This window comes from Mastigoproctus giganteus, chromosome 10, assembly GCF_048544385.1.
Source record: "Mastigoproctus giganteus isolate SK-2022 chromosome 10, ASM4854438v1, whole genome shotgun sequence".
Lineage (NCBI taxonomy): Eukaryota > Metazoa > Arthropoda > Arachnida > Uropygi > Thelyphonidae > Mastigoproctus > Mastigoproctus giganteus.
In genome coordinates this window covers 99,891,910-99,904,665 of record NC_143584.1, presented here as the reverse complement: position 1 = coordinate 99,904,665, position 12,756 = coordinate 99,891,910, and the positions used below count along the sequence as shown (strand labels likewise).

The following is a 12,756-nucleotide window of genomic DNA, read 5'->3' as shown; positions in this document are numbered from 1 at the left end:
TTTGAATAATGGAAGACCTCCCCCCTGCACATGTTGAGAGATAGAAACATGGTCCCACATTATGTACAGCTGTGACCATTATGAAGACCTCCACTGTTGACTTATGACGGAACTCACGTATCTACCAGCAGGACTGGAACATCACCTTCTAAACTTGAGGGAGGAGTTCCTGGTCTTCAGGAAGTTTGCGCAAGAGGTGTTTTCTAGGCAGAGGACACTTATTGCTATTCATCGCAACTAAAGTCAGTAACTGAATGAAACAACTCAACCTAATTGAACAGAAACATTCAAATGGAAAGATTGAGCTAACCACACTAAGGACCTTCTGCAACAGGACCAGGACTGGACACAGAATCGACACAGTCCACTGTTCACCTGTCTCAAGGTCCCTGTGCAGCAGAAGACACCAGTGATCACCAAGTCAGACTTGACTCTACACATCTCCTGAACCTGACACCAGCAGCTGGGACCTCTAAGACAAACACACTGGACATAACTATTGCTGCAGCTTGCTGTCAAGGCCATTGGTCTCCCCATACCAGTGCACTCTTCCACGGTACTTTCTTTCTACTTCCTGGGTGGGGGAGACGTTTGTTATCTCCTCGCCACCCTATTTTCTTCCCTCTGGTGGGGCATGGGCATGCCTCACTGACCATCTAGGGTTGCCTTCTCTATTGACCCCACCTCTGTCTTCTCCCCCCAAAGTCTTTAGTCTCCCCACTCTCTCTCTCTCTCTCTCTCTCTCTCTCTCTCTCTCTCTCTCTCTCTCTCTAACTGTGTGACCACATCTAATGAAACCAAAATTATTCCAAATCCACACACAAAAACTTAAGTCAACTATGCAACAACTGATTACCATTCGGCCTACCCCCCTTTCAGCATAAAGTATAGTAATTTTTTTTTTTTATTATTATTTTTAGGTCCTAGCCACTGAAATCTCAGGAAATTAGGTGGCAGGACCTGCCAGAGTAAATATAACTATGCTGGATGTAGCTGGTCTGCCTCCACGGACCAAGTGTGGGCAGCAGCAGTAGGTCCCATTAGGGGCCCAATGGCTAAAAAAGGCCAGATGAACAACGGTAAAAACATTACACATCAGAATATCCATACGCTTTTAAATCTCTGGCCTTTACAATGTACTGTATCACACAACAATTGTATACTATGCAGAGATGGGGGAACCCCTGATGCCATTTGCCCCGAAAACACTTTACAGTTTACTATTAGTTATTTATTTATTTACTTACTTAATTTGAAGTGTATAACTTCAAAGTTAATAAGTAAATAAATAAATACCCCACCAGCACATACTGCCATACCGTAGTATGGAAGTATTTGCTAAGAGATAGCTAAGAGAGATAATTCAAGGTTAAGACCTATATGGTTTTTTTGCCAGACAAACTGATGAGGCTAATGTCAGAGAAGAAAAATGCATGGAATGATTATAAATTAGTAGGATACATGGAATCCTATGGGCAATACAAGCTAGTCTGCTAGATTACAGATTTAATTCACAGAGAGGAATTAAAGTATGACATGGAAAACTATAGCACAATTGTATATAATATAATAATATTATAGAGCAGTTATAAGCTTGATTTTTGTTTCAAGGAAAATAATGGAGTCAATAGTTATAGAAATATTGCAGGATAATATTAACAGGAATAGGATTTTATGGAAATCACAGCATGGGTTTGTTAAGAGAATCCTGTCTGGCCAATCTGATTAACTACTCTGATGCAATAAGAAAAGAATTGGATGCAAACAATTTTGACATCATATGTTTAAATTTTGGCAATGCTCTTAATACTGTTCCACATGAAAACTGGAGCAATTTAATGCTGTACAAAACTGGACCAATGTGGCATATGTGTAAAGTTACTGCCGTGAATAAAGAAATGAATAAGTAGCAGAAAACAGAGGTTGGTTATCAATGACACTACTCTTCTTGGACTAATTAGTGGAGTCCCTCATGATTCACTTCTGGCCTCTTACTGGATACAATATTTATTAATGATATTGAACATATATCAAGCTTATTGTCTAAGTTTAGAGATGATACAAATGCTAGCATTTTGGGTAACAACAGGAATCAAAACCTAGATAAATTAGGCAGTTGGGCTGAGAAATGGCAATTGAGGATTAATATTGGTATAAGAAAAAAGTACTACATATGGTGACATTAGTTTACCCAGAATAACATATCAGCTAGCGGTACGGTGCCACTCTCTTGTTGGTGGGAAACAGAAGAGACCAAGAGATAATTCTCTAATGCAGACAGGCTGCTGGTACAGCTCATGGAGTTCTGTCAGTGTTATACAGAAACTTTATCAGCATGGACAAAGAAGTGATTATCCCATTGTATGAAGCAATGGTTAGATCACATCTTGAGTACCGCATACAGGTCAGGAAGTGTCATTTTAAAAAAGATGCAGATCTGCAGATCAGGTGTTGAGAAGTGCAACCAGATTAGTCAAGAATACAAATACTCTTAGAATACAAGAATACTCTTAGAACAAATGACTTCTATTTTATAAATTACTGTACTTGTAAACTAGGTACTTGCACAGAGACCTGATTGACGTGTTTAAGGATTGAAATGGATTGAATAAACTGAATGATAATGATATTCTAGTTCTTTCTCAGACAATACACACAACGGGATATAAATTGTAAAAAGTTGGTTACAGGACAGATATGTGAAAATTTGCTTTCGAGTAGAGAATAATAGATTTTTGGAACAAATTGCCACCTAGTGCCTTAGTGGGTAGTTTAAATATAGACATGTTATTAGAAAAGATGGGGATGTTGGTAAGGTAATGGTGTTTTTTTTTTTTTTTTTTTTGCCAGTGCTTTATAAGCTTGCACCAATTACCAGTATAATAGCATCCCATTATCCTCGTTTCTAAACTAAGAAATAAATGTTGTTAAATTGAGCACTAGAACATTTGTAATAAACTTTTTTCAGCTGTATTTGTTGAATGGTGTCAGCTTTTGTATTTAATTTTGCAGGTTAAGTCCTACTGGAAAGTGTATGCCAATTCGACTTTTCCTTGCAAATGAAAGTGGTTACTATTTAGACATGAATTTATATAAAGAAGTTCCAGATCCCACTTCTGGACAAATAAAATTTGAAACTTGGGGTAATAAACAAGGTCCTCTTCATGATCTTCCAATTTCCACACCATATGTGACCAAAGATTACTTGCAACTAAAGAGGTTTCAAGCTCAGTCCAATGGAACAACTTATGTTTATGACTTTCCTGATATGTTTCAGCAGGTATTTGATAGTTTTTAAATATTCATCTTAAATTTTAATGTTTTCTTTAAAATTATTTTAAGTTTTTAAATTTTAAATCTTTAAGATTTAATTGGTTTTATGCTGAGAGGAAAATTTCTTAGTCCAACAGCAAGGAAAACAGATACTTGCTTCTTTTATTCCTGAGAAATCCAGTATAAAATGCCAAATAACCATTATGCTTCTTCAGTATTGGTTGCTAACGGTGTACATTTTCAGAATAATACAGAAGTTCAAAAGAGCTCAAGAAAAATGCAAAGTAAAGAAACATGATATACAACAAATTCATAAACAACATATATTGACGTAGTTGAACCAACAGATACAGCTGAAGTACTGCTGTGCAGAATGTGAGGGGAAACTACTGCACTATGCTTCCCAAGAATAATCACCATGGCCCAAGACAGAGAGAGAAGTACAGCATGGCAATTGCCAACCTCCAATAGGAGACAGCATCAAAAGAAGAAGAAGAAGCAGATTAAATTATCAGTTATGCTCCAATCTTTAGTTGTCTGTTAGCATTTCTGTAGGTCCCCTCCCCCACTGCCAAAGAGAAGCTCAACAAGTGCTCTTAACTACTTAAAAGAATTTTTTATCTTCTTTATCATATTATAGGAATCCAGTAACTTGGCATTTCTTTGTATTTTTATAATATTTATTTAGAATATTTTTGTCTCATGCATTAAATTTATTCATCTTATAGTGTCATCTGGTTAGCTTAGAAATTTTTAAAAAATCAGAACCATATAGTGCATGAATTTTGTTGTAGTGAAATTTTGTTCTGATGAATATCACTAAAAGTTATTTCATAATCATTATTTGTTAAAATAAATATGCTGTACCTTTCTGCTATATAGAATTACCAATTTTCTACTTTATTTTACTCAAAATTAGTATTACATAAACAGACAAAATATTTGTTCAGAGATCATGGGTTTGAAAGCATATTTTTATACATATAACAAATACTGTATCATATAAAATTTTAATAACCCCCAATTTTCAGTAAAACATAATTGTAATCAGCCTTACTAAGCTGCTCAATGACTAGTTTGGTATAATCATTAAGGATCACATGACAGACAGCCACTCAGCATTATGGCTCTCTGGAGGATGATCAAGAATTTATAATTTGCCTCTATATTACTTGATCATAATTTAGTCTACTAGAAGTAAAGTTAAATTTGGAAAAGGAAGTAGATTTTGCTTCATTTTGTGGGGTTTTTTTTGTATTGCTCTTGCTATTTTAGATATATATGTGATTCTAAATCACTTCCATAAAGCTGATATTGCTTGACACCTTCACAAACATTAGTTAACTGTATAGAAATAAAAAGATCAGAAACCTGAAATACCGGAACTAACACCTCCCAACTGCTTATGTGTTGATGCAGAGGTTCTCAACCTTTTTGGCCGCGGTATCCCGTGGTTGTTGGGCAAGTTCCTTAGATACCCCCCCCCCCCCATTAGATTACATAGAACACTAAGAAAGATACATTCTTCGTTTTTTTGCATGTGTGTACTATATTATAGTGGAACCAAAAATTATCACTACTCAAAATTTTAAACTAAAAAAAAAAAAAAAAAATGCAAGTACTATTAAGACCTCAAATTAAACAATAAAAAATGGACTTACTCAGTAAATCTAATTAGACCTGCTGCAACAGATTTTCATGAATTTTGCTGAAATTATATGTTGAAGCTGATAATTAACAACAAATGTCTGCTGAAGCTTAAATCTCTGTCTCTTTTCTGATTTTGTGTCACAGTATTTGGCAAATCCACATTCACTTAAATTAGTAATCACAAAAGGTAAAAGTTTATGAACTGCTTTTTCTGCTACATTAGGGAAAGAGTCCAACAAACCAGTCCTGAATAAAGACAGTGGAACATTAAAAAACTTTTCCTTGGAGTGATGTGTCACAAGAGACACATCACTATAAATCAGTTCTTCTTTTGTAGATATGACAGAGGATTTTTAAGAAAGGTTAGCTACCTGTAATTTTCAGTGTCTGTTTTGACAGGAAAATATTCCTCCAAAAAGATCGACAGCTGTGTGAATGGTCAGTTATTGCTTTCTGTAACTCTGACTCTGCGGAGATATTTTTTCCACAAGACGTAGTAAAATTATCAAAGGTATCATATTGTCCTGCTTCAGCTCTCTTTCTCCAAAGAATAATTTTATCTTTGAATGCAGAGATTTTATCATTAACCATGAAAAGTGTGTTTTTATCTTGAAGTGATAGATTTCATGCGTTGAGATTATGAGGTAATATATTGGCAAGGTATGCAATCCCCTTTACTTATAATTCACTGGACATAAAGTCGATGAATTTCTGCAGTTTATCTCAAGTTGTTTTTCTTGTGGCTTCATCTTTATGATCAGTAAGAAACATCATGACTTCAGAATGCAATTCAGCTAACGTGCTTCGGTGTAAAAAAGTAAGTAGTCATGGTCACTACCTGTTTCGTCACAAATCTGCTGGAAAAGCATTATATTTAAGCCACTAGATTTCACATAATTGATGATTTTTGTTAATGTCTTAAAAATGTCTTTCAGTTTTGCAGAAATGTTTTTCACAGCAAAATTTTCCCTATGGAGTACATAGTGACTACTTGAACGGGATGGGTGTGCTGCTGCCTTGATTCTCGTAACAACACTGAAATGGGAGCTGTATAGCCTTGGCACCTCAGCACAGTTGTCAGTACACTTCTTCCAGTCGAGTTCATGAGCACAAAAAAAGTTGTCAATTTTTTTAAAAATCTCAGCTCCCGTTATAGTGATTTTCAAATTGTCACTGATAAGAATGTCTTCACCAACTCACTATTATGCAGGTAGTCAAACAAATAGAAATAGTACAGCTAGGCTGTTTGGTCAGTACTCTCATCAAGTTGCAAGGTAAATAAGGCAACAACTTAAGTCTACGGATGAGTTCATTGAAAAGATTTGCTGAGCAGAGCAAAGTAAAATTCTTCATTTTACAGTGTCAGTAGAGAGCAGCACCTGTTTTTTATTTGCATGTTTACTGGGTCCAAATATTGTCTTGCACAGGTCAACAGCACATGTCATTATCAAATTTTCACCAATAGTGTGGGCCTCTCCTTTGACAAGCAATGTACTAGCTCACTTTTAGTATGGCTTCTAATAATTATTTTTTTTAAGACACACCATTAGATTTCACCAACAAAGTCCTTTTTTTTGTAAATTTTTGTAAATTTAAAATAAGCAATAGAGTTAGTTTTAAGGTCTCAAGGATTTCTTTCAAAATGTCTCAACAGAGAATGTTTCATACAGTTATTTCTGAGTCTCTGTTTACATATTAAACACAGAAGTATTTCATTTTGATAATGTCATCATAATTTTTTTTTTTTTTTTTTTGGTTCTTATCTGGAGCTGATTTGTTTGTATATGGACTTGGTGAATGATCATAATTACACTTGCCACTGGGTCTGTCATATTCAGGTGTTCTTGATTCATCTTCTCATCTTTTTTTAGGATTTTCTGTTCTAACCATAGAATCTAACTTTCTCTTTTTTCCTCTGGCTAAAAATTAAAAATAGTTATGCAGAAAAACCACCATGTCATTCCAGCACAAACTCATGACACAAAGTGTTTCTGGGACTGATATCTATTGTATATCCATGTTTCTAAGAGGGGAAAATAGCTAAAAATTGGCTGTATACTCACTTCAATATATTCATTTTAAGTTGTGTACTAATTTTTGTAAACAACAGGACTCATCAGTGAATAATTACTGTAAACACCCAGTTATAATTACTTCAGACCAGTTTATCCCCTCAGCTGGAGATGCAATAAAACAGTATTTTAGTAGAACACTAATCTGAGCAAGGATCAGCATTAGCTTACTCAATCCGTTGAAAGCCTTAAACATACCAGTCAGATCTCTTAGCAGGAGCTTACTTTCCAGATCCTGCAATTTGCAGATATAAAGCTTTTCTTGATAAGAGTACCCTTGTGTTTCTCTCACTGATCTTGTTGCCCTTCTCTGCACCATTCCAACTTATCCACATCCTTCCTAAAATGTTACTGCCAGACCTGTATACAGTACTTAAGATGTGGTCTAACCATTGCCTTATAAAATGGGAAAATCATCTCCTTATCCCTACTGGCAAAATTTTTATATATCAATAACAAACCCCATGAATTGCCTTAGCAGCCAGTTTGTACTGTTCAGTTAAGCTTGAGTGGCAACCAGTGATACCTCACTCAGATGGCAAATGACACCTCTGCAATAGGTCTTAAATTTGTTCTCCAGTACTGTACCCAATCATAGAGTGGTCTGTTATAAATGATTCCATAGGGACAGTGATTACCTTCTTATTGTACATAACCCATTGATAGCATAGCCGCATTTATCTTGCAGTAAGTGGAAATTTTTCCGAGCTAACTGGGCCAAACGTTAGTCATCAACCTTCCTTAATGAGAAAATAGTTATGCAGAAAATAGTTATTCACCTGCAGCCTATTGAGAGTGTCACAGATTATATCATGTTGCACCTCCTAAATGCAGCCAGATGAGCAATAACATTATCAAATACTTTGCCTTGGAAGCATTATAATCATCGATGGAAGGAAGAATGCACAAAAAACCCTGAAAATAAAAAATAAAACCTGGAAATCATCAGCAATAAGAAGTTAGAGGCAAAAACATGTCAGTTCCAAAGCAAGCTAAGAACGAATCCTTGATCCATTTTGTTTCCAACATTAACAGTTGACTGCAGACAGAATAATGTGGAAATAACTTAGCTTTATACCAATTTTCCTATCCTTCTTCAGTCATCTCCTTGATTGGCCAAGAACTCTCAAGCCACTCTGATATATCTTGTATTTTGGGAAGTATTTTTGCTAGTCTCAGCAGCTTCAGCCTACTCTCTCAAATTTTAAAATCTTAAAAACACCAAATCCCATTAACTTCTAGTTTGCTCTCCTTCTTCCTTGTAACCATACTCTTCAATATTCCAAACTTATCCAAGCCATTAGGACATCAGCCAATAATGCTGTGGGGCCAGATGGGATATGCTATGAAAAAAAAAAAAAACTTCACACTTCACCCACATACTCCCCAGGAACTTGCCTAGTTCTTCTTTGAATTTATTCAAGCCATCCGATTCAACAACAAAAGATGGAAGACTGTTCCAACAATCAAACTTGTGCTGGCTGAAGGAAAACTTACACATATCATGCAACCCATCCTTCTTCAACTTAAATTTATTCTCCTCAAGTGTGTCGTCTCAGCAAGAGGAAGAGCTTACTCAATCTATTCACGTTCAGCTTACTCAATCTATTCAAGTCCTTAAACACCTCAATAAGCTCACCCCTCAGGTGCCTAGTCTCCAGATGCTGCAATTTGTGGAACTGAGGCCTTTCAAGGTAAGAGAACTCTTTTGATCCCTTCACTGATCTGGTAGCCATTCTCCACAGCTGTTCCAGCAGATCCATCAAAGTGAGGTCTTCAGACCAATATACATACAATACTTAAGATGTGGCTTTACCACGGTCTTTTACAGAGAGATAATTACTTCCTTATCCCTGCTAACAAAGTTGTATATTATTGAAAAAACCCTATTCTGGCAACTTGTCTACACTACTTAGAGAATTTCATATCTTATTGCACTATTTCCCCAGGTCTTTTCCATTTCCCATTACCTTGAGTGTAGTATCACACAATTGTTAAGTTACTCTGGGATTACTGCTATCCAGTAACTTGCCCTTAATGCCACATTGCTCCAATTTTGACAGCAGTCTTTTATGTGCATCAGTATCAAAAGCCTTCCTGAAATTTTTTGCATCCAATTGCTTGGTCACTACATTATAGTAACCTATCAGATTGCTTAGACAAGAGTCCCCTCCCCTTAGCAAATCCATGCTGTGACTGGCCTATACTTGCATTCCTGTGCAGATGGTCCTCTTTATCTTTATCTTCTTTCCACATTTATATGGGGTTGGCATTACATCTTTAACCAGTAACTCCATTATTTTCCCTGGAACAGACATTAAGCTAACAGGTCTGTAATTATTCATGTCACCTTTTGATCCTCTATGAATTGGGGATACATTTGCAGGTCTCCAGTCCATAGGGACCTCCCATAAATCCAAGGATGCTCTTATAATTCTGGTTAAGTGCACTTACCCCCTTTGCTGCCTCTTTTAATATGATTGGATAGATCTCATCCACCCAAATGTCTTTTTTATGTTAAACTTCAACAATTTTTTCTCTACTTTCCTTTCAGTTAAAACAAAGTTATTTAGCTCCCTATTGGAGTTTGATAAACTTCTAGCATCCCCTTCCCAAAAGAATTCTTCATGTGCAAATGTAGTTGCAAAATGCCTTTTCATTTATCAGCAAACTGAGTAAGATCATCAACAACAGTTAAACCACTGGTATCAAGTGGACCAATGTGATTCAACCCTTTCTTTCTACTATTAATATGAGCATTAATATAGAAGTCTTTTCTGTTTTTCTTATCATTCTTTGCCAGAGACTTCTTAATCTACCTTAGCTTGCCTAACTTGGACTTGATTACAGACTAATATATATATATATATATATATATATAATTATGAATAAAAATTAAAATTAAGTAAATAAAGAAAATGGATTTGAATTTGAATAGAGATAAAATGAAATATAAATAATATGAATTATGGATCAGGGACACTGCAAGAGCAAAGGTACCCTACAACCATAATGTATATATAGAAAATTATTTTAATGTTATGTGCAAATCTTTAATTTAACTTATGCCAATAATGAAAACACAGTGTACCCTGGGAGCGATGTATGTTGAATAAAGGGGGGAAGAACGGAAAAGAGTAACGTTATAAACAAAGTGCGAATTTGGAAAAAATGCAAAATTTGAAAAGAACGACCAAGGTAGAAATAGCAGATTTTTGAAAAGAAATAGCATTGCAGTATCTTTCATAATTTCTGTGTCTTCTTCAGAGGTCATCCACCTAAATTATGAAAAAGAACAGCAATACTCTTACTTCTGTTTCTGACATGTTCTGTATGTCAAAAAAACACGTGTACGCGGACACGTTGTAAAAAATAATTTAGAATATAAATTTTGAATAAATAAAGTACAAGGTAAGCCAAAATATTATGCCAAAGTATAACATACAGAACATGGATGACCTTACAGAAGTAAGTAGCCCGCCAAAAAGAGATGACAAAGGAAGCGAGTGTCCGAATGACAAGAATGACAAGAATGCCAATAACTTACCGCTACGTGACCGGTCAACAAAAAAGAAAGAGCCGGAGGCTAAACCGTGTATATATGTGAAGAAACGCTAGCGGCACCTAGCGTTAGACGAATTTTGGTGTATGTATATTTTGTAATTTACGTAAGCGGTGGAGCTACGCTAGGTTCAAGTTAAGTACATGATACTCAAACGTCCGGGATAGCAAAGAAATAATTGCTTACAAAGTAGCATTAGAGTAGCTAAACTTTGTTAAGGCGAAAAATTATGATTGGGTATAGTAAGAAAAATAGTACTCTGACATTGCTTTCGTTACACTAATCGCTCACAGAGCATAAAATGTAGAATTTAGTAAAGCAAAAAGATGATGAAATTAGGGATATGAAGTTGGGCTAGGGTAGTTCGGGGTTGCAAACCCGTTCCTATAGTTAGGACCCTGAACGACTGTCCGAGAGTAGGTGCATCATGTACTTAAGTCAGTTGTGTTAAAGTGTAAGATATTTATAAGTTACAATTAACAAATAAATAGATAAATAAATTAAGATATAATCAAAATTAATTAAGATATAATTAAAATTAATTACAAGGTAATACACTATGTTAGACCAATCGGTGGGTACAAGTTTTCCAGACCGTAAGACACCAAAGAGGCCTAGTGTATTGTATTTACACTATTTACAAACTTGATGCATATGGGAGTAATTATTAGTTAAAAACTAATAATGCTGTTTATATTGATATCTATTAAGTTTTTGTGCCTTAATATGTTAAGGGCTTTATTGATATGATGACGCAGGTATTTAATAGGAAAAAGATTTCTGGTCAGTTTACTGTACAATGTTCTGATGTTATCAATAACTGTTGTTTTGTCGCTGCATATCGTTGCTATTCTGATGCATTGTGCTAAGATAACATTAGCATGTACCTGTTTGGAAATATTGGAATTCCATTGTGTATAGTTTACTATGCTAAAGTTGAAAGCTTCACGTTTGTTGTACAAATTGATGGAGGCTATACCGTTTTTTATATTGATGTCTAGATCCAAAAATTGGGCTGCTGTGTCAGAATTGTTAGTTCTTTCTAGTACAAGTTCGCTAGGGTATAGATGTACATAATCCTGGATGAAATTCGGGCAGTTAATTACTATGAGGTCATCTATATATCTAAATAGTATTAGTTCCTGTGGAAATGAGGTTTCTGACCAGTATAGATATAGGTTGGCTATTATACATGAGGCTGGGCTGCCCATAGGTGTTCCATTGGTTTGTTGATATACTGTATCGCCATCATATATGAAATTATTGGAAATACATAAATTAAGTATGTTGTTCCAGTAATAGGTGTTGCAGGAAATAAAATTCTTATGTTTATCATAGATATCTTTGAGTACCAATTTGAGATTGGTTTGATTGATACTGGTTTGATTGATCATGATCAAGTGTCTCTTTTTGGCGGGCTACTTACTTCTGTAAGGTCATCCATGTTCTGTATGTTATACTTTGGCATAATATTTTGGCTTACCTTGTACTTTATTTATTCAAAATTTATATTCTAAATTATTTTTTACAACGTGTCCGCGTACACGTGTTTTTTTGACATACAGAACATGTCAGAAACAGAAGTAAGAGTATTGCTGTTCTTTTTCATAATTTAGGTGGATGACCTCTGAAGAAGACACAGAAATTATGAAAGATACTGCAATGCTATTTCTTTTCAAAAATCTGCTATTTCTACCTTGGTCGTTCTTTTCAAATTTTGCATTTTTTCCAAATTCGCACTTTGTTTATAACGTTACTCTTTTCCGTTCTTCCCCCCTTTATTCAACATACATCGCTCCCAGGGTACACTGTGTTTTCATTATTGGCATAAGTTAAATTAAAGATTTGCACATAACATTAAAATAATTTTCTATATATATATATATATATATATATATATACCGTAGGCTTCTACATCACGTTGCAATTTATATGCAACCCATGCACTTTTCTTCTCTACCAAGTGTCTGAATAGGTCATCTGACATCCATTTGGATCTAAGCCCACGGCTAATAATAATAAGCCTTGAACAGTATTTCTTTGTTGGTATGAAAAGTCTAGTAGCATCTGTGATTACTTCCCTGAATTTTTTTTTAATGAAGACTCCGATGACACCTGCTATTAGAACCTGTAATACTTATTACCATGCATGATTTGAAGCTTGAGAAGATGAAGGAATTTACTTGTTAACATTAGACT

At 35.2% G+C, this 12,756-nt stretch overlaps 1 protein-coding gene across 2 annotated transcripts in view; it reads left to right on the top strand.

Moving 5' to 3' along the window:
* Positions 1 to 12,756, top strand: part of ACC (acetyl-CoA carboxylase) — a 1,497,654-nt gene that overhangs the window by 891,342 nt on the left and 593,556 nt on the right. For both annotated transcript variants that reach the window (XM_090383551.1, XM_090383552.1), the window contains one exon: positions 3,013 to 3,280. In XM_090383551.1, coding sequence (XP_090239677.1) covers positions 3,013 to 3,280 — 268 coding nt within the window. The remainder of the gene's footprint in view (positions 1 to 3,012; positions 3,281 to 12,756) is intronic.